General features: G+C 37.7%; 3 protein-coding genes across 3 annotated transcripts; 2 read left to right on the forward strand and 1 right to left on the reverse strand.

Moving 5' to 3' along the window:
- Positions 1–368: 368 nt before the first annotated feature.
- Positions 369–4,843, reverse strand: MONOS_6758 (putative solute carrier family 45, member 1/2/4; the record flags this gene model as incomplete). The annotated part of the gene is made up of 9 exons (XM_067877017.1): positions 369–2,014; positions 2,115–2,306; positions 2,374–2,500; positions 2,743–2,793; positions 3,003–3,065; positions 3,134–3,142; positions 3,240–3,819; positions 4,391–4,618; positions 4,713–4,843. The coding sequence occupies 9 exons, from the start codon at positions 4,841–4,843 to the stop codon at positions 369–371; spliced, it is 3,027 nt and encodes a 1,008-aa protein (XP_067721406.1).
- A 3,701-nt stretch (positions 4,844–8,544) lies between these two features.
- Positions 8,545–9,810, forward strand: MONOS_14490 (uncharacterized protein; the record flags this gene model as incomplete). The annotated part of the gene is made up of 1 exon (XM_067867295.1): positions 8,545–9,810. One exon carries the CDS (start codon positions 8,545–8,547, stop codon positions 9,808–9,810), a length of 1,266 nt encoding a protein of 421 aa, XP_067721407.1.
- A 594-nt stretch (positions 9,811–10,404) lies between these two features.
- MONOS_14489 (uncharacterized protein) lies at positions 10,405–19,027 on the forward strand (the record flags this gene model as incomplete). Its single annotated transcript, XM_067867293.1, has 1 exon — positions 10,405–19,027. The coding sequence occupies one exon, from the start codon at positions 10,405–10,407 to the stop codon at positions 18,493–18,495; it is 8,091 nt and encodes a 2,696-aa protein (XP_067721408.1). The 3' UTR covers positions 18,496–19,027.
- Between the last annotated feature and the right edge of the window lie 599 nt (positions 19,028–19,626).

Consider the following 19,626-nt stretch of genomic DNA (forward strand, 5'->3'; position numbering starts at 1 on the left):
GGGGAAAAAAATGCAACAAAACGGATGAAATACAAGTAAAACTTATTCAACATGTACATATCACACAAAAAAAATTTTTTTAACAAAAATAATAAGCTTTATTCAAATTTATATGAATCACTCAAACAGCTTTTAAAAAGCCGCCAACTATATGTAGATATAAAATAAAACTCAAAAGAAAAAATTTTTTTCTATTTTCTGGTTTCTTCCTACTTCGAAATGACTGGCTCTGATTGCAGAGTCGAAAAATTTCCCCGTGTGCTTTGAAGAAGATTATCTTCTCCTTTTTTTTCTTTAAGAAAAGGCAAATTTATCGTCATATTCGAATCCTGCAGGCAAGTCGATGGTTCTTCAGCTATTTCCACTAATTATCCGCTCCTGCCTGCCTCTAAATTTGCAGACTCATTTTTGGAGCCCTTCGCTTCATTTCCACTTGGTACAGGAATACTCTTGGTTGAACTTTCAAATTCCTCCATGTTCAAATTTTTCATTCCAATGCTCCATTTTCCTGGTGTTAACGCACTTTTGTTCTTTTTCTTTTTTTGGATGCCATTGATTTCTTGATTACCTGCTCCTTCTCCATTCTTGTCATTTGGTTCAATCAACCCTTTTCTTTCTGCACTTTCTCCTTCAATTCCTCTCCATTTTTCCTTCTCTTCATCTTTGTAATCGTCGACTTCATCTTTTATATCTCCAAGCTCACATCTTCCTTGTTTCAAGCTCCCACTTACACTCATTTCAAAAGATTTGCTGCCATCCTTCTCTCTTTGACTTCCATTTTCCCGCGTCTTCTCTGCTTTAAGCAGCACAAACACTGCAACTGTAGCTATTGCACTGACTCCGCATTCCCCCAGGAAGCACCACTGCAGCGGCCGTCTCCCCCCCACTTCTCCACACTCATCCACCGCTTTCTCTGTGAAATACGTCACAACAGCCGACAGCCCCAGGCTCATCATCTGGCCGGCCATGCAAAACAGATTCATTACACCTGCAGTCACGCCAGCTTCTTTTTCCTTAACCACTGAAGACACCAGAGCAAAGGGAATTGAGTTGAATGCAGAGAAGCTGATGCCGAGCAGCGAGTAGGCGATAAAAATGAGGAAGACGAATTGCGTATCCATGTGCGTAGGGAAAAATAGACAGAAAAGTGCGATTGTCGCAATGAGCTGCGAAAGGACGTAAACACATCTCGGGCCCAGCAGCGTTTGGAGCTTGGTTGACAAAAGGGAAAAAATGGATGTGATGCCAGACAGTGCTATCATGGCAAACGAGCCCATCATCTGACCTGCTGCAAAAGTGTCTGTAATGTTTGACGAAGAAGAGGAAGAAGATGAATAAGACGAATAAGATATGAAAGAACGAAGAGATATGAAATTTGTGGTAGGCATGACAGAGGGAGAAGAATGAAGTGGGATGCGAAAATACATAATTGAATTTGCCAACTTCAAAAAAGTTTTAAAGGAAACCGAAGAAAATGGGGATGCATTGCTAATGGATAGGGAAGCGGAAGGAGTAGGAGAAGAAAGAACAATTGCGTTCGCTCTATTTTCCATTGTCAAATTCCGATCGCATCTTCCTTCTTCGATTCCCCGATACACAACATCTGCCACAAACAATGTTGCTGACGAGTTGAACGAGAAATACGCACACCAACTGAGCAAAAATGCGAAGCTTGCGCAAAGAACAGGTCCCCCTTTAAACACATTCTTCACTGCTTTTAAAGCCGTAATGAAAGGATTGTCCACTTTCTCATTCAAAATGCGAATATATCGCTTTTCTGGTGCGAAGATCAGAGTTGGTATTGAGCAAATTAAAATCAGCACCAATCCATAATAATAAGGCTTTAATACGAGTGCAGCAAAGATGTATGAAAGTAAATTACCCACTCCGATAAGAAGAGCAATAAAGTTGTTCCCCAATGATTCCTGTCCTTCTCCACACACATCAAAGATAATGGCTCTAGCAGGAAGCATCAACATATTGATTGATACATATATTAGAACAAATGCAATAACTGCGATTACAATTGAAATAGAATTATTTGCGAACACTTGTTAAAGTCAAACAAAAGAATAAACGAAGATGAGTGACAAAAAACATTGAAGAATACAAACCTTCTTCAGTAATGAGAATAAACAGAGCAAACGAAATCGAAACAATAAATAATCCAGCTAAAATAAATGGACGCCGCCGTCCCCATTTGAAGTTTGCTTTATCTGAATAAGCTCCAATGAATGGCTGCAGCAATCCACAAATTGGACCCAGAAGCCAAATAACAGAACCTAACCAAGTTTCAATGCCAAGTTCTAAATGAAAAATAATGAATGTATTTTAAATATAATTTTAAGAAAAGAACATTTATAATTTCATAACTTGTTATCATTGGAGAAAATAAAGCAAATGTGAAGCCAAATGATAACTGTACTGAAGCATATGAGCACGATGTTGCAAAAAGACGTAATGGATGAATTTTTATATTTTTCATTGCGCTAGATTGCAGCTTAAAAGAATTAAAAGTCGATTATAGAATGCAATGACTTCCAAATACAAAGTTTCGAAAATAAACCAAATATATATATATATTTAGCTTTAGTCCTAAAATATGCTTATTCGAAATTTTTGTGCCAATTCAATTAAGCAAGATATTTTATTTATATGATCACATATATAAAAAAATTTTTTTATCAATATTTCACTTAAAAAAACTGTTTTTTTAATGTTTGTAATGTATCAATAACACACATATAGGAAGCTCTGAGTGATGTTGAGACAAACATTTTTCACATCCAACCACTTTACCACTTTTGTAAAAAAAAAATGAGAACAACTCATTTCATGAAAGAGAATAAAGTTAAAAACCTTATATAATTTGCAATGGAAGTTTAGAATCCAAACAAACCTTTTTATATTTAAATTTTGATTAATTTCAATGAAAATGAATGAATAAATAAATAAAAAACATAATTCTCAAATTATACTATCTTTTGTTTGATGTTTCATACAGTTTTCGGAGTTACATTGCTCAACAATGAAAAAATTCCAATCTCAAAACCAACAAAGTTGAACTGAAAAAGAAAACAAAAATTGATAACTGAAAACTGAAAACAAAATTTTCTTCAAATAAAAAAAAAACTCTTTGTCTCTTGGAAATTACAAAAAGAAAGAAAATCTCTAATTATTTAAACAATATAACATTACAGAATCAAATAAATAACAACAACAACTGACACAATAAAAACTTTTGAAATATTAGATTCCAAAAGTCTGGTGAGATTGACCGCAAAGGTCTCTTCCTTTTTGGCAAAACAAGTCCACCAATTGCGCTCAAGGGCTTCAAATTTTGCATAGAAATCCTTTCGCATTTTCAGCGCTTTTTCAATTGCATCATAATCTTTCCATGATGATTTTTTTGGTCTGCCTGTGGGCCATATTCCTCGTCCTGGCTCCCTTTCATCTGTTTCAGTGAACTCAGCAAATCCAACAACTGTCTCGTTCTCTGCAAACTTAGTCAATCCAAGTTTCATTCTCAGCCACTCAAACTTTTGAATGGCGAAAGAATACCCGCTTCTTCTTTCTTCCCACTCCCATCCCCTTTCCAATTTTAAACTGTCGGATACAGACAACTGCGGAACCCATAAGAAATCTGCAATTATCAAAGGAGCAATCACAGATGCAATGCAAAAGCCAAAATGCAGTTTAATAGAGCCATCAAGCTTCAGCGGAACCAGAATCAGAAAAGGAAGCAGAACCACACATGCACAGACCATAAAAATGCTAATTGTTATGTTATCAGCATGAGTTAAAATTTCTCCAAACATCCTATCAGAAAACAACATGGTCAAAAAGCGAGTAAAGAGAATCAGCACGCTCAAAGTTAATAGAAAATATATTTCTCTCCATTTGAGTGATGCTATATACACTAAAACTCGATAAATATGTGCTGTTTAGTACAACACAGTAAATATGATAAGAAAGAAAGAAAGAAAGAAAATTATTAATAAGAAAAAGAAAAAAAGAAAGATAATATGATTTTCTATAATTCAAATTCAACAGTCAGATCTAACCATCAGCTTTCAGCGAAGCAGTCACAAAAAACATCAACATAAGAACAGCTGAAATAGAATCCAACAGCAAAAATATGTATTTGGAAAATGAAAATGCTCGTTGAAATTCACTCATTAAGAGCCAGGCAAATATCAAAGCAGAAAGCGCAAAATACGGCCATATGAACAGAAATATTGGAACATGCTTCCAAAAATAGTCGAAATACAACGCATTTGATAGAACAAATCCATGAATAACATATAACAATTTGCTTAAACAATGTTTATTTAAAAGGTAAATGAAATAATCTATTAAGCAAAAAGATCCAATCAGAAGCGTTGAAAACGTCAAAGTATCTGTAAACGACTTTTTAGCTGCTTCTCCATTCGCTCTAACTCTATAAGCAATTTCGCTATTTCTCAAGAAACTGAGCAACCCAAGCACCAACAAAATTTCTGCCATGAACTGCAAAATTGAACGAATCATTATTGATAACGTATTTTTTATCCACTTTTTCCTATTTTTTCCTGTAATCTGTGGGAAATCTCGTATGTGTGCTAGTTCTTTGTAAATTCTAAATGCAACAGTAACATTCAGCAAAACACATTAATTAAAGTTAAATAACCAGTCAATGAATAAAAAGTGCTCAAATGCTTCAGAACACAAACTGCAATGTCTCCTTCCATCCCTTTGTGCTCACTCCGTATTTGTAGCTCTCTTTCCAGTCTTCTTCTGAGCTTGGCTGAAATTTAGAAATGTCTTGAAATGCACATTTTGGTAGAAGGCAAATAATGTGCATGAAGGGAATTATCTCTCTGCACTTTATTCTCGCACATCTGTACGGTCAGTGGGAGAGGTATTATAAAGCGTGAAATATTGATTCTTTCTTTGAAAAAAAGGCAAAAAAAAAGAGAGATAAATTCAAACTCTTCTGTTTTTGAGAGTAGATAAAATCTGCGATTCACACGAGACAACGAAAGAATCGTTGAGCAATTGCATTTCCCAAAGATTCTATTTGCAACAATCGATAAGCAAAAATGAAAAATCTTTTCTCATCAAAAGATTTCAATAATTTAAACTCAAACATCTTCAAAATATCATCGGGAAGGCTGCCTGGATAAAACGATCACAAAACATAAAATATTGTAAATGAAGCATATGCTAACCTAAACATGCACCGACAGCACCCTTGGAAGAGCTTTCTGTCCTTTCCATGAAAAACAAAAGTAGCAATTTATGGTTTTCGGTACTCAAAAATGAGAAAATTATCTTAATGTGCAACGCAAAAATAACTTATGTTTTTTATAGGGGAAAAGGCTCCTTTAGGGGCATCAACTTTTTTTCGTTAAAAAAATGAATAAATAACAAAAAAAATGAAATAGAAAAAAATCGGGCAAAATTTTTGCGTAAATAAAAAATTCAACGATTTGTTTTAAAACTTTTTCTGCAATCAGGTAATTACAATTCTAACATACAGATATTGCACAAAATACCGGACAAGATAGATTTCACAATAACTGCAAGAGGTTTAATTCTGATAATTTTCCTCAAAATACATCTCATTAATACAAACTCATCTGATGTGCAAATCTTTCAAAATTGCTTCATTTGTGCTCAGAAAAAATAATTTTGAAATATCCGGAAAAATTCAGAATTCAGCTTCTCCAATAATTTCAAAATTATTTTTTCTGAGCACAAATGAAGCAATTTTGAAAGATTTGCACATCAGATGAGTTTGTATTAATGAGATGTATTTTGAGGAAAATTATCAGAATTAAACCTCTTGCAGTTATTGTGAAATCTATCTTGTCCGGTATTTTGTGCAATATCTGTAGGTGGTGGAAAACCCGGTAGGTGGTGGAAAAGCCGGTAGTCATAAGTGATAATAGTCAGTTTTTTTCATCGTTAAAGTCCTCTCAATTCTTTTTAAATGTTTTTATTTTTGTTTTGTAAGATTTTCGTGAACACTAAATTTTGTGTTAATTAAAAAAAAAGGTGTGATTTTCATTAGAAAATTATTATTAATAATTGATCAAAACCATAAAGATGTAAAAATTGGTTGACAAACACAACCACAGCTTGGAAGAACGGTTTGTGAAAAAATATTTCAGCAGGCATTGAAAACAATTAATATTTCTTTTAACTTGCAACAATAATTTTAGTGAATATATGCTGCATTCCTTTTTTCGAAGAGTGTACATTTTTTGTGATATGCTATCTAAAAGAAAGATTACAGTCTGCTTATTTTTTGCATTATGCTTATTTTATAAATTTTTGTTATGTGTTATTATTTAAATGCTTCAAAAACGAAGTTTGAACTGCATAGTTTGACTTACATATTTTTTAAGTTTATTTGTGTTTAATTTGTTCAATGATAAGTGACACTTTGTTTGTTTGTTATTTAAACAATCTAGTTGCTGTTGTTTAAAATTTTGATATGCATCAATGCATATTCAGCGTTAATTTTGAAATGTTTTGTTTATAGAAATTTCTTCAATTCTTTTTATGCAAAATTATTTATCTCCTGTTTTTATTATTTTTCTTTAATCTACACTCAGTGTATTGTGTGCGTTATTTTTATTTCTTAAAATACTTTTTTGTTTTAATAATAATTTGTGATTTGTTTTATTTAATTAATGTTGATACAAATTGTTTTATTTGCAACAAAATGAAAGCATATTTGAAAAATTGAGATATGGGTAATCCTTTTTGAAAAGTCGCAAATGTTGAATTTTCAAATAAATTAAAAGTTTCATATTTTACTCAAATTTTTGTTTCTACTCACGAATCTTCTTTAGAATGTGTGAAATAGCATTATCAAGAAATAGATTCCATATTAGTGAAGTTTGGTGTTTGTTAACAAAAATTTGAGTAAAATATGAAACTTTTAATTTATTTGAAAATTCAACATTTGCGACTTTTCAAAAAGGATTACCCATATCTCAATTTTTCAAATATGCTTTCATTTTGTTGCAAATAAAACAATTTGTATCAACATTAATTAAATAAAACAAATCACAAATTATTATTAAAACAAAAAAGTATTTTAAGAAATAAAAATAACGCACACAATACACTGAGTGTAGATTAAAGAAAAATAATAAAAACAGGAGATAAATAATTTTGCATAAAAAGAATTGAAGAAATTTCTATAAACAAAACATTTCAAAATTAACGCTGAATATGCATTGATGCATATCAAAATTTTAAACAACAGCAACTAGATTGTTTAAATAACAAACAAACAAAGTGTCACTTATCATTGAACAAATTAAACACAAATAAACTTAAAAAATATGTAAGTCAAACTATGCAGTTCAAACTTCGTTTTTGAAGCATTTAAATAATAACACATAACAAAAATTTATAAAATAAGCATAATGCAAAAAATAAGCAGACTGTAATCTTTCTTTTAGATAGCATATCACAAAAAATGTACACTCTTCGAAAAAAGGAATGCAGCATATATTCACTAAAATTATTGTTGCAAGTTAAAAGAAATATTAATTGTTTTCAATGCCTGCTGAAATATTTTTTCACAAACCGTTCTTCCAAGCTGTGGTTGTGTTTGTCAACCAATTTTTACATCTTTATGGTTTTGATCAATTATTAATAATAATTTTCTAATGAAAATCACACCTTTTTTTTTAATTAACACAAAATTTAGTGTTCACGAAAATCTTACAAAACAAAAATAAAAACATTTAAAAAGAATTGAGAGGACTTTAACGATGAAAAAAACTGACTATTATCACTTATGACTACCGGCTTTTCCACCACCTACCGGGTTTTCCATCAATGGCACTCTGGATCCAATAGAATATTCTGCACTTCTTCTCATTCATTGCTTCGATTTTTTGATAATTATTGAAAATTATTTTTCTTTTTATTTTTCAGCATTCAAATTCTTGAAACAGAGTCAAATCACATTTTATTGTTCCGATAATCTCTTTAAACTTTGATATTTCTTTTCAACAACAATTGGACATTTGCTTCACTCCTTCAGCATGTCATAATGAAATAACGACAATCAGATGATATAATAGCTATTCAGATAAAATATTTGCATTCAAAATAAGTCAAAGATTGAGAATTAAAAAAGTATTATTGTTTTTTTCTCAAATATCCCCACCATAAAGAAAAGATTTTTTAAGTTCTGTACAAAAAAGGATTTTTAAAAATAATGCAGCAAATAGTGGAGTTCTCATGTTTTATATCTTCAACAGGGATCCCCATAATAATATTTTTTCAATTTTTGTTAAGTGGAAAATAAGAATTTTAAGATATTTGAAGGTAATGGCTTTTAAAAACTGTAACACATAGAGAAAATTTGCTTTTAAAACATTGACATAGAAAAAGGTTAACTCAAGCAAACGTCGAAGTATGAATTTATTTATTAATATATTTTTATTATTGTTCGCAAATAAATATTGATTTACTTGCAAAAAGTGCATAGTAAAGTTATCTCAATAAAATGCTTTGTTTAAGCGAAGTTCACTCATGGGCAGAGCTCGACCGCTTTCTGGCAATTTTTGCTCGTTCTCTCCATTTCCTGCGTCTGGAGAGCATCTGAGAGATCGAATGCCCTCTGGCCTTTGTGAGGAACAAGCGAAATCTTCGACAAACAGCTGGGGAAGAGCTCCGAATGAATGGAACGAAAAAAGGCGTCTTCAATCGATCCCATCATTTCCAGCAGCCACAACGCCTCATTCGCATCCTGCACAATTCCGTCTGCCAACATCAATGCCAGCATCATCTTCATCTTCAGCTGATTGGGAATATCATCCAGCACATCCGATAGGCTCTGAGAACAGGCTGTCAAACAATGCTTGGGGTGAAAAGAGCATCTCGTCAAACGGGCGAAGACAGGCGAAAAGGAGCATCAGCACACTTGGGGTGAGGCAATCTGCACCGTTCTCTCTTTTTGACAGCAACAGAAGATGGGAGGGGAAAAGAAATTTGAGCGAGATGCATTCTTCTTTTTTTTCTTCTTCTGATTCGAATTCGGGCATTGCAGATAAAGGGAGCTTGGGAGCTGCAAAGAAGCCTGAGCCATCGTTTTCAGGGGATGCAAGCACGTTTTTTTGGAGAGTTCGCAAAGAGAGCGGGAAGGAGCAGAGCGATTTAGAGAGCGATCTGCTGGGGAAGTTTGGGAAATGGAGAGAAGGAGCCTCTCTGTCGCCTTCTTCGTGCACTCCGCCTGGATCGCCATCAGCAGCACATCCACACACATTCAGTGCAGCAGGTGTTCTTTCGAAAGACATGGCAGATGACAGAGGCGAAGAGAGCAGCAGATTTTCTGGGGATGAGTTTGATGCTTCTGCTCATCCAACGCTTCCGCGAGCACAAGCAGAGTCAGGAAGCAAAGGGGATGCAAAGCGAGATTCTCGAGAGATAGCTGCAAAACAGGCATCACGAATGAAATTTGCTCAGAATTCTTCGGGTGGATTGAAAGATGAATCTGTGACAAATCGACAGGAAAAGGGTTTACAGGAAGATTGCACGCATTCTCCTTTGGGCAGCAGGTCAGGTGGTTTGTGGCAGAATGGAAGTGGGATGAAAGGAAATCAGACCAGCAAAACCAGCAAGATTCATCAGAATGAAGAGCAGCGCAACTCTTTTTGGAAGTCCAAGGCAGACTCGAAATTGGTTCTTGTTGATTATTTCCACGGCTTCCAACGAGCAAAAGTATTTCTGGCCAAAACAAAGAAGCAGCGAAGAAAAGCCAAAGACTTTGCAAAGTCGTTGAGAAGGGAAGTGCCATGAAAGGGGGAAAAAAGGAATGCATAAGAAAAAAATGGAAGAAGCCAATGAATGACATCGCTGTTTGGCAAAGAATTCTCACGTATTTGGAGATTCAATCAGAAAAAGAAGCGATGAAAAATCAACCAAAGTATTTTATAAGATGATTGTGCAAAACCTCTGGAGATGGCATTTGAGATTGGCGAAGAAGATTTGACAGAGCTTGTCTTTCAAAAGGCAGAGATATAAAAGAAATACCGGAATGCATTGTTATTCTTATCATTATTGGAATGAATAATTGTTTGCTTCCTTTTTTTTTTCATGATTTATTCAACAGCTTTTAAAATCGCTTCATTTTATTCTGGAATTTTTGCTTTAAAGAACTTTGAAATTGAAAAAAAATGAAAAGTTGAAGAATTATGATGAGCTCACTTATTTTTTTGAAAGATTTCGCTTGGACGTGGAATGACATTTCCAAATCTTCATTTTTCGATTTTTATCACATTGAAATTAGAAAATTTGCTATCAAGCTGAAGTGAAAGTATTATTTGCACTTCAGAATGCTGATCAGACCCGTTTCAGTTTTTCAGCTGAAGAATCTTGATTTTGAAAGTTCACATGAGATGGCAATGCTTTGTGCTGTATCTGGTGCAATCTTATTGCATCGCACAGCATCACTTCCTTCAGTCGAATGAGCAGCTGAGCTCGCCTGGATTGTTGGAGCAAATCGATCACCACAATTCACTCTATTCAAGTGGAAACTTTTGCAATAATGAGCGCAACTCATTTTCATTGCGCGTTAAAAGTTCTGATTGGAGCGAGATGAAAGCAAGCGTTAAATTGAGGAATGCATCACTGGAAGTGAGAAAAGGAGGTTTCACTCCAAAAGAACAAGAACATGTTGTGCATCTGGAAGGAAAGTCTTTGCTTGTGCTGAATGACTGCAAGATCACTTTTTGTGGACGCTCACAAAAAAGCCTGATTTGCCACCAAGGCGGGAACATCCATTTGCGCAACATATCGTTTTGCTTCGCTGATTGTTGGGCATTTTCAGTTCAACCAGTTGTTTGGTCGCAGAAGGATCATTCGTCGGCTGTGGGTGATGGGAATCTGATTGTTGAGAATTCTGCTTTTTCGTGTTTTGAACTGAAACAAGGGCCATTTTTGCACTCAGAAAGCATCTCTTCTGTTTTGCTCGCACAAACACTCTTCTTCAACATCTCCACTGCAGTAACAAACAGGCAATCAAATATTTGCACAGAAAATGCATGCACATCTGCGCTGAGCAACTGTGTATTTTGCAATGTGGATGATGCGATCTATGGGGGAATTGTTGCTTCCATGAACAGCCAACAAGCACAGCTCTTCGCAACCAACTGCTCATTTGTGCGATGTTTCCATTCTTCGAATGCCCGCAATACATCCACTCATGCTGACATTTCGAGTTCTATTTCTTTCATCTCAACAGATTTTGAAAGTTGCTCAGGGGTGAAAGGAGGAGCTATAACAGCGAACGACCATCCATCACTTGCTCTTTGTATTGTTGATTGCAAATTCAAGAATTGCACAGCATCAGGAAAAGCTGGGGCATTATTTGTCTTCAACATTATGTGCGTGCATATCAAAAAATCAAATTTCTCTGATAATTCAGCTTCTGATAGAGGTACAACTGAGTTTTTGAATATCTCAGCTGGATTCTATATTGGAGATTGCCATTTTGAATTTGGGAAAACAACAAAGGAAAACCATGCTCTTATAGTAACAACATATATTGGGGCAACAAGCTGTGAATGTTTCTGCCCAAATGAGCCCTCCAGACATTGCGCAAGCTCTTCAAGCTCTTTTTCATCAGATATCACAGAATTTTCACCAAAGAAAGAACAAACTGAACGTATCATTCCTCAAAAAAGAAATGATGAAGAAGGTAGTCTGGTTGAAAGATGCTCTTTACAATATGGTTTTGCAGAAAATCTTGGTGGAGCTGTATCGATTCAAGAAAGCAAGAGTCCTTTTTCAATGAGAGAATGTGACTTTCAGCACAACAGAGCAAAAGGAAGCTTCATCGGATGTTTAGAATTAATTATAAAAAAAGATTCTTTTATTTCGAGAACATGGTTAGCTTTTTGCTATTTTTACAACAATTCTGTTTCTGGAGGGCTTGGAAATGATGTTTATTTAAATCACTTTTCAGAATACACTTTGACTTCGGAATTGCTTTTCAATTGTTTCACAACAGAGAAATCTTCAAAGAGTGTGAGTAATTCGACACATGATTTTTCTGATTGGATTGGTGAGACTCTGATTGAAAGATATGTGAGCACATCTGGTTCAGATAACAAGAGCATGTGCGGGAAAAGTGAATCTGATGCATGCCTGACAATTGGATATGCCACCAGTCAATTTGTGCACTGGATGGACTGCAGCATTCATCTTCTGAGAGGAAGATATGAACAAGAGGGAACCACGATTGAGGTGGGAGAGAAGAGGATTGGAATCAGGGGCAAAGGGAAAGCAGACACAACAATCAGCTCGCAACTTCTTGAGAATGGAAAAGAAGCGCTGTGGCTGGTGAATGAGGGGCGACTGGCAATGGAAAGTCTGACTTTTGTGAGGGTGTGTGAAGAGGAGCGACATCAAATGCAGAGAATGATTGTGTTGGAAACAGCAACTGGAGATGGGAGGATAGATTTGAATGATATGAGGATTGAAGGGGAAAAAGCAACAGAATCGCTGAGCTTCAGTGCTCCTCTTCTGGAGGCAAAAGGTGGAAAGATGAATCTGAACAACGTGGAATGCACATCAATGCGCTCTTCAGTTCCTCTTTTGTCTCTTTCAGAGGGAGGGTTGCTGGAGATGAATCTGTGCAACATCTTTGGCATCGAGTCAGTCGGTGACTGTCCGAGTGTTGTTGATGGATTATCATCAAAGGGGATGATATCATGTTCTGAGTGTGTTTTTGAAGGATGTTTGGGAAGAATGAGTAAAAAAGGCGGATGCATGAAATTCACTGTGGATGCTGACAATGAAGCGATTCTGCTGAATGGCACTTCGTTTGATGGATGTGAAGCATCTACGGAGGTTGATGATGAAACAAAAAGTGGCAGAGGGGGTGGGATGTATTTGGGCGCAACACTCGGATCAGGGATAAGAATGATGGAACTTCAGTTTTCTAGAAACAAGGCAACATGTGGGCGAGATATCTATTTTGTGTGTGAGGATCTTCGGGTGAGTGTCACTCAGCTGATGTTTCCGTTTTGGAGCTCGATTGAGAACAAAGAGAATTCGCTGTTTGGGAGCGATGACCAGGTGGCAAGGGGATGTGATGTTGATTTGTTTGTGTTTCTTGAAGGATTTTTGGAGAAAGAAGTGTATGTTGGGCAGAGCGGAGAAGATGCAACATATTGTGGCCATGTGCTGTATCCATGCAAAACACTGGATGAGGGCATGAAGCATTTGGGCTCTGTTGAGGAAGATGGAAGAATTGTTGTGAAGGAAAATGGAGTGTGCAGAAAGCAGTTGAATATCTCTGGCGTGATTGTGAATGGGGTTGGGTCTTCGGAAGCAGTTGGAATTGAGTTGCACGAATCACTGAGTGGGAGCGAAAAGGATGTTCTGGTGAGTGAGGCAGACGCAACATGGGAAAGCGTGGATTTGCTATTTCCGAGCTTGTTCATATCTCCAGAAGGAGTGGAGTCGCTGCTGAATTCACGAAATGGAGTGCTAAAGATGTGCTCCTTTTCATTTTTGAGCTTGACATTTCAACAGAAGGTTGGGTTTTGCCTTCTCAAGGCAGATGGTGGCAGAGTTGAAATGATGGGTGTGAAAGTGATTGGGAAGCAGGGAGTTCTCTCATTTGCAAGTTCTCCGTTTGCCTGTTCGTCGAGTGTTGGGGAATGGAAGATGACGAAATGCCTTGTGGGAAACATGAAGGTTGAAGGAGGGAGCGTGCTGTGCATCGCTTATTCATCTCCGCAAAGTGAATGCAAGATATCGATGCAGAATTGCACGATCACTTCTGTTGAAAACACGAATGGTGATGTGTGTGTGCTGAACACAATGTTGAATGTCCAGACAACAATGATTGTTGAGCTGGATGCTGTGGTGTTTGAGGGATGCAAATCAGCAAAGTCAGAAAGGGGAGGAGCATTGGGAATGAGCATGGGGTGTGGCAGCAGTCTGAGTGTGGTGAATGATTCACAGTTTGGAGGATGTGAATGCAGTTCAGAGAGTGGGAAAGGAGGGGGAGTGTTTGTTGAATGCAAAAGCGATGGTGATGAGTATTTCTTTTCATCAGTTGTATTTGGAGACACAAACAAAGCGAAACAGGGGAAGAATGTGTTTGTGATGAGCGACAAGCTGAATTCGAGTGTGAGCATGATGCACTTTGGAGATTGGATCTGCACTTGGAAGGAGGAACAAAATGTGTTTGTGGGAAGTGACGAGCATTTTGGTGAGGGTGCGAATTTGGGTCTGTTTTTATTTGAGTATTTTGCACCAGAGATATGGGTATCGTCAGAAAATGGATATGATGCGATTGGATGTGGAGATTACAGAGTGATGTGTGGGACAGTCGGGTTTGGGCTTGAACGGCTGTCAAGCGGTGAAAGTGAAGGAAGCCAGAAAACGCTCAGTTTGATGGATGAGAACTGGATGAAGGAAGAGATGGAGCTTGACGATCACCAGATTGAATCGGGATTGGAAAATGAGAAGACCGCTCTTGTTGTGAGCTGTGAGGTGAGTGGGAGCAGAGAAGATGCTGTGCTTGTGAGTGGAAAAGGGAGGTTGAGGATGCTGAGCATATCGCTTGGAAGTGCTCTTTCAGAGAGGAAAAGTGTGCTATTTGCAGTGAATCAGCAGAAAAGCGAACTGTGTGTTGAGAGATGTGATTTTGCAAAGCAGGATGGTGCATCAGGGATGAATTTTAATCTGATTCGGCAGAGCTCGGGCAAAGTTGAAATAATCGGATGTGTGATTGATGAGTTGACGATGGGAGCTTCAGCTTTTGTTGTTGGTGGTGGTTCGTCATGTTTTGGAATGAACAGGACAAAAGTGATGAGAGTGGAGTTTGAGGAAGGATGTGCATTGGAGATTGAAGATGGAGGCAAACAGAATGGAGCAGAGGAGCTTGGAGTTGGGATTGAAGGGTGCACTTTCACTTCTGTTCAGCAGACAGGAGTGGAAGAAAAGAGAAAGCCCAGCATTGTTGACTCACATGTGTTGAGGAGCGGGTATTCTTTCGTCGTGCTGAACAGCTCGTTTGAAGGATGCAGCTCTGCAGAAGAGAGAGAAGGAGGAGTGCTGCATTGCGAGTATGAAAGAGGGATGAAGTTTGAGATCAAAGACTCGAATGGAACATCGTGCAGTGCAGTGAAAGGAAAAGGAGGGTTTTTGTTCTTGGACTGTCGTGGGGAGGGAGAGCTTGGGTTTTTGCTGAACAACACGCTGTTCAGGAACAACATGGCTGTGAAGGGGAGAGATGTGTTTGTTGTTTGCTATTTGATAAAGGAACAGATCAACGAGGGACAGTTTGTGTTCCGGATGGATGAAGGGGCGTTCAACAGGACAGATGCGCTGTATGGGAGAGACTCGACGCTGGGGGAGGAGGACGAGGATATCAACCTGATTGGGTATGTGCTGTTTTACCGATCGGATACTGTTTATGTGTCATCTGCAAAGTTTGATGAGACAAGGATGTGTGGGTCTGTGACTGCACCGTGCCGAACAGTGGATGTTGGGAATGAGCATGTTCAGGGGGATTATGACAGGAGGATACTGATTGAGGGATGTGTGCCGATTGAAGGGTGGATGCGAGCAGAGAATGTTGTGCTTCAGAGAAAAGGGAAAGGAGAAGGGATGGTTATTCTGATGATTGGAGCAGAAGACGAAGCAGAAAGTGTGATCAGTTGCAATGGAGATGTGATGCTTCAAGGGTTGAGTGTTGTGTTTTCTGAGCAGTCGGTGATTGGCAAGCAGTCGAGTGTTCTGTTGTGCGAAGAAAATGGAGAACTGTCGGTTGCCTCGTGTTCATTTGGGAGAATGAAAGTGGGTGAAGAGGGAAGTGACAACAGATTGAGCATTCCATTTTCGCTTGTGAAATGTGTTGGTGGAAGTGTTTTGATGAGTTCTGTGGTTATTGAAGGATTGACATTTGAGAAGTCTGTTCTTGTGTTTTCAGAGGGATCTGCTTTGAGAATGCAGGGCTTGAACTGCTTTGATGCTGTGCTTTGCGAGAGTTTTCTTGCATCGAGAGAATGCAAGATGGCCCTTGATGGTATCAATATTTCAGGGATCATTGCTGAAGCATCGATTTTTGAGATGCAAGGTGTGAATGGGGAGATGTCGATTGAAAAAATGGTGATGAAAAATGTTGAGCTGAGGAATGGAAGCATTGTTGATATTCAAGAAGCAAAACCCGAAAGAGAGCAAGAAGAGGAGAACAACGAGCCAGTTGCCATGATGAGTGTTTTTGAATATGCTAACATCACATCGAGTCACTCAGAATCGGCAGTCATTATGTGCAATGGATTCAGAGGAGCAATGAGATTTGCAAACTGCACTGTGAAGGAGAACAGAATGAAGAAAGAGAAAGGCGATGAGCTTTGTGTGTCCTTCTGCAAAATGGTTGATTTGGACTCATGCATTTTCGAGGGAGAAAAGAAAATGGCAGAGGAAGAAGAGATCGAAGAGGCAACAAAGAGAGATGAACTGTGCAAGTGGAATGGATCACTTGTTGACACGATAAACAGCACGATTTGTGTGAAATACTCAGAGGTGGCGAATTCTGGGAAAGGAGGGATGTCCATATGGGGTGGGGTGGTATCCATTGAAAAAAGTGAGTTTTGGAACAACAATCCAGAGGTGCCAGGGTATGTGTCAGCTCGGAGGAATGTGCTGTGCGCAGGAGCAGGGGAGTTGAATGTGATGAGTCTGAAAGGAGGGGATGGAGTGTTGCCGAATGCATCGCTGTGGATTCTGAACGATGGGTGTGTTGTTGAAGGGGTGGTGACAGACAGAGAATCGTTGCTTTTCATTCCAGTGTTGGAGGATATGAAGGTTGAGTGCACAAAAAAGAAATGTGAGGTGGTGTTTTTTGGGCATGAACTTATGCCTTGTAATTTGTCATTCCAGGTTGTATATGCAGCAGGAGACTCGAAACAAATTGATAAGCATGTGTTTTTGGAGGGAGGATATATTTCAGAATGTGAGGTGCGAGGCACAGTGGAAAACACAAAAATGACAACAGCATCTGAGGAGACAGAAGTGTCAGTGTGCATTCTTTTTGGGAATGAAGGATCTCCATCATCAACCGAATCATTTGTTGTGAAGAACAGAAGCGATCTCAAACCAAAAGGGGATGAAAGAATTGTTGAAGGAGGAAAAGAAGGAAAATCTTATTGGTTGTTGATTGTGATTGTAATGGCTGCTGTACTATTAATAGTTTTGATAGTTTCAATTGTTCTTGCTATTAGGTGGAGAAAACAGAAGAGAAGGACAGAAGAATTAGAAGAGATTGTGAATGATAACATCAAAAAGGATCCGAAGGCGTTCGAGATGGTTACGATGGAGATGTCGCCAGAGGAGCAGTGGAGGAGAGCCGAAAGGGAGGCTGAGAAGAAGAATGAAGAGAGGATCAAGAAGAGGGTGTATGCGAAAAGCTTGGGACATTCAGAATCATCAGAGCATCTTCTCTCCGAGAGTGGTTCAACTGAATACATTCTGGGAAGAGATTCAGACAAGATCCCTGATTGGGCATTAGAAAAGGAGGAGGAAGAAGAGCTCAGGAAGAGAACACCATCACCATCCATTTCATCCACTTCAACAACAGATTCAGAATCAACTTTTGTCCGAGGGGAGGACCTGTGCCCCACCACCTCATCAATGTCGAATCTGGTGGATGCAATGGCATGTTCTTCGCCTCACGAGAAGCTGATTGTGGATCTGAGGGATTCGCTGTTCATGCTGCTGCATGGGCGGAATAAAACAAAGGAGATGGCGATTGGCACCTTGAAAGAAAGAGAGATGACAGCTGCTCAAATCCTGTTCTGGGTGGCCAATCTCGCTCTTCACTCATTTGATGAAATGGAAAATGAATTATCTTCTCTTGCCGATCTGAGTCCGCACATTGTGCTGTTCTCCGAACACATGGTGATATGCATTGTGATGCATTCTAATTGCTTCTTCGATTCTGATTCGGATTCTTCGTCGATATCTTCATCAACTGTTGCTACGTCTGCAAGTGATGATGATGATGATGATTCTCTTCCTTCATCAGCGTTTGAGGATGAGAATGACTTCAAAAAAGAGTGCTTGAGGTGGAAGGCACCAGAATTGTTGATGAACAAGAAGATGGGAGCGACAAAGGAGTCTGTTTCATTCTCGATCGGTATGATGCTGTGGGAGTGTTTGACATTGAATATTCCCTTTGGGGAGTATGAAGCAGAAACAGCTGGAGATAAGATCGTGAAAGGAGAGAGACCAAGTTTGGAGGGAATTCAAAGCTCAAAGCATTTGCAAGCAGTTATTTCGTGCACTTCAGGGAATTCTGAAGACAGACCCACATTGGCTGATCTGAAGCGTCACTTTATCCAGTGCTTCCCAGCAGATGTAGTGCTGATCACAGTTTCAGATGCCATTATCGATGAAGAAGGTTCTGATGATGAACAAGTTCCAAGCAACAACAACGAAAGCTGTGGGCAATCGGAATCTTGAAATATGCAGATTTCCCTCTTGCACATTTTATGAATGAAACAATATTTTCAAATTGACAAAAAGACACAAGAGTGCATTTGCTTCGTAGAAGAAACATGAGATTTAAAAGAACTGCCATTACCTAAAGTTGCTTTGGGTTTTTGAAATAAAAGGCTTTTCAACAGAGAATTACAAGAATCATGTGGAATCGTATCAATATTATCGCCAAAAGTTGTAACTTCTACCAATCATTGTCATAATATCATTGAAATTTTTGAATATGTTACCCGTTTTGCAAGCTCAATGAAAACGGATTTTGTTTGTATGTTGTCCAGGAAACATCAAATGTCAACAGCCTTTGCTTGGATTTGTGTTCAAAATGCAAATACTCAAAAGTTCTATTGGTTTGAGAGTGGGTTCCAAAAATGATTGTCTTTATTTCTCAAGGGAGTCATGATTAAATTTGACATTTCTTGCTCATTCACTTCACATTTAATTCCATTTCAACAAAACAATAAATATGGTTCTCAATATTTTCAAAGGCCTTTAAAAAGCACTTTTTCTTTCTTTCAATAGTCCAGATTCTTGAGTGAAAATTGAATTTGTCAAAAAGAAAAAGGTTGCTGCCAAAAATAAAATAGAAAATGGACTTCAATGACTAGATAGTTTATCAATATGCATATTTGCAAGTGCATAATATCTCAACATCCAAAGAAGATTGACACAAAACAATATGCAGTTGTATTGTCTGCTGTTGTGTGCCAAACACTGCTTTGGTTCTGAAACAACAGCGCACAAGCAAGCCAAAAGAAATCAACGTGCTTTTGCAATCAGATGCAATAAATGATAAACGGTTTTGCAGGGGAAAATGGAAAAAATTTTCAATAAAATAAAAAATGCAAATTTAAAAAGAAAACAAATTAAAAACATGGAAGAGAAACGCATGAATGGAAAAATACGAATTTGACGTACAAACAGACGGACAGAAAGAAAGAAAGAAAGAAAGAAAGAAACAGAAATTTTCAAAGCCCACCCATATCCACTTTGACTCTTTTTTTAATTTGTTTTTATTATTCCATTTTTAATTTCGGTATTCGATTCGATTATTTTGAGCTGTTATTTGGTTTCTTTTTCTGTTTGTTCGTTTTTCAA

This window comes from Monocercomonoides exilis, assembly GCF_001643675.1.
Source record: "Monocercomonoides exilis strain PA203 chromosome Unknown scaffold47-789622, whole genome shotgun sequence".
In the NCBI taxonomy this organism is placed as follows: Eukaryota; Preaxostyla; order Oxymonadida; family Polymastigidae; genus Monocercomonoides; species Monocercomonoides exilis.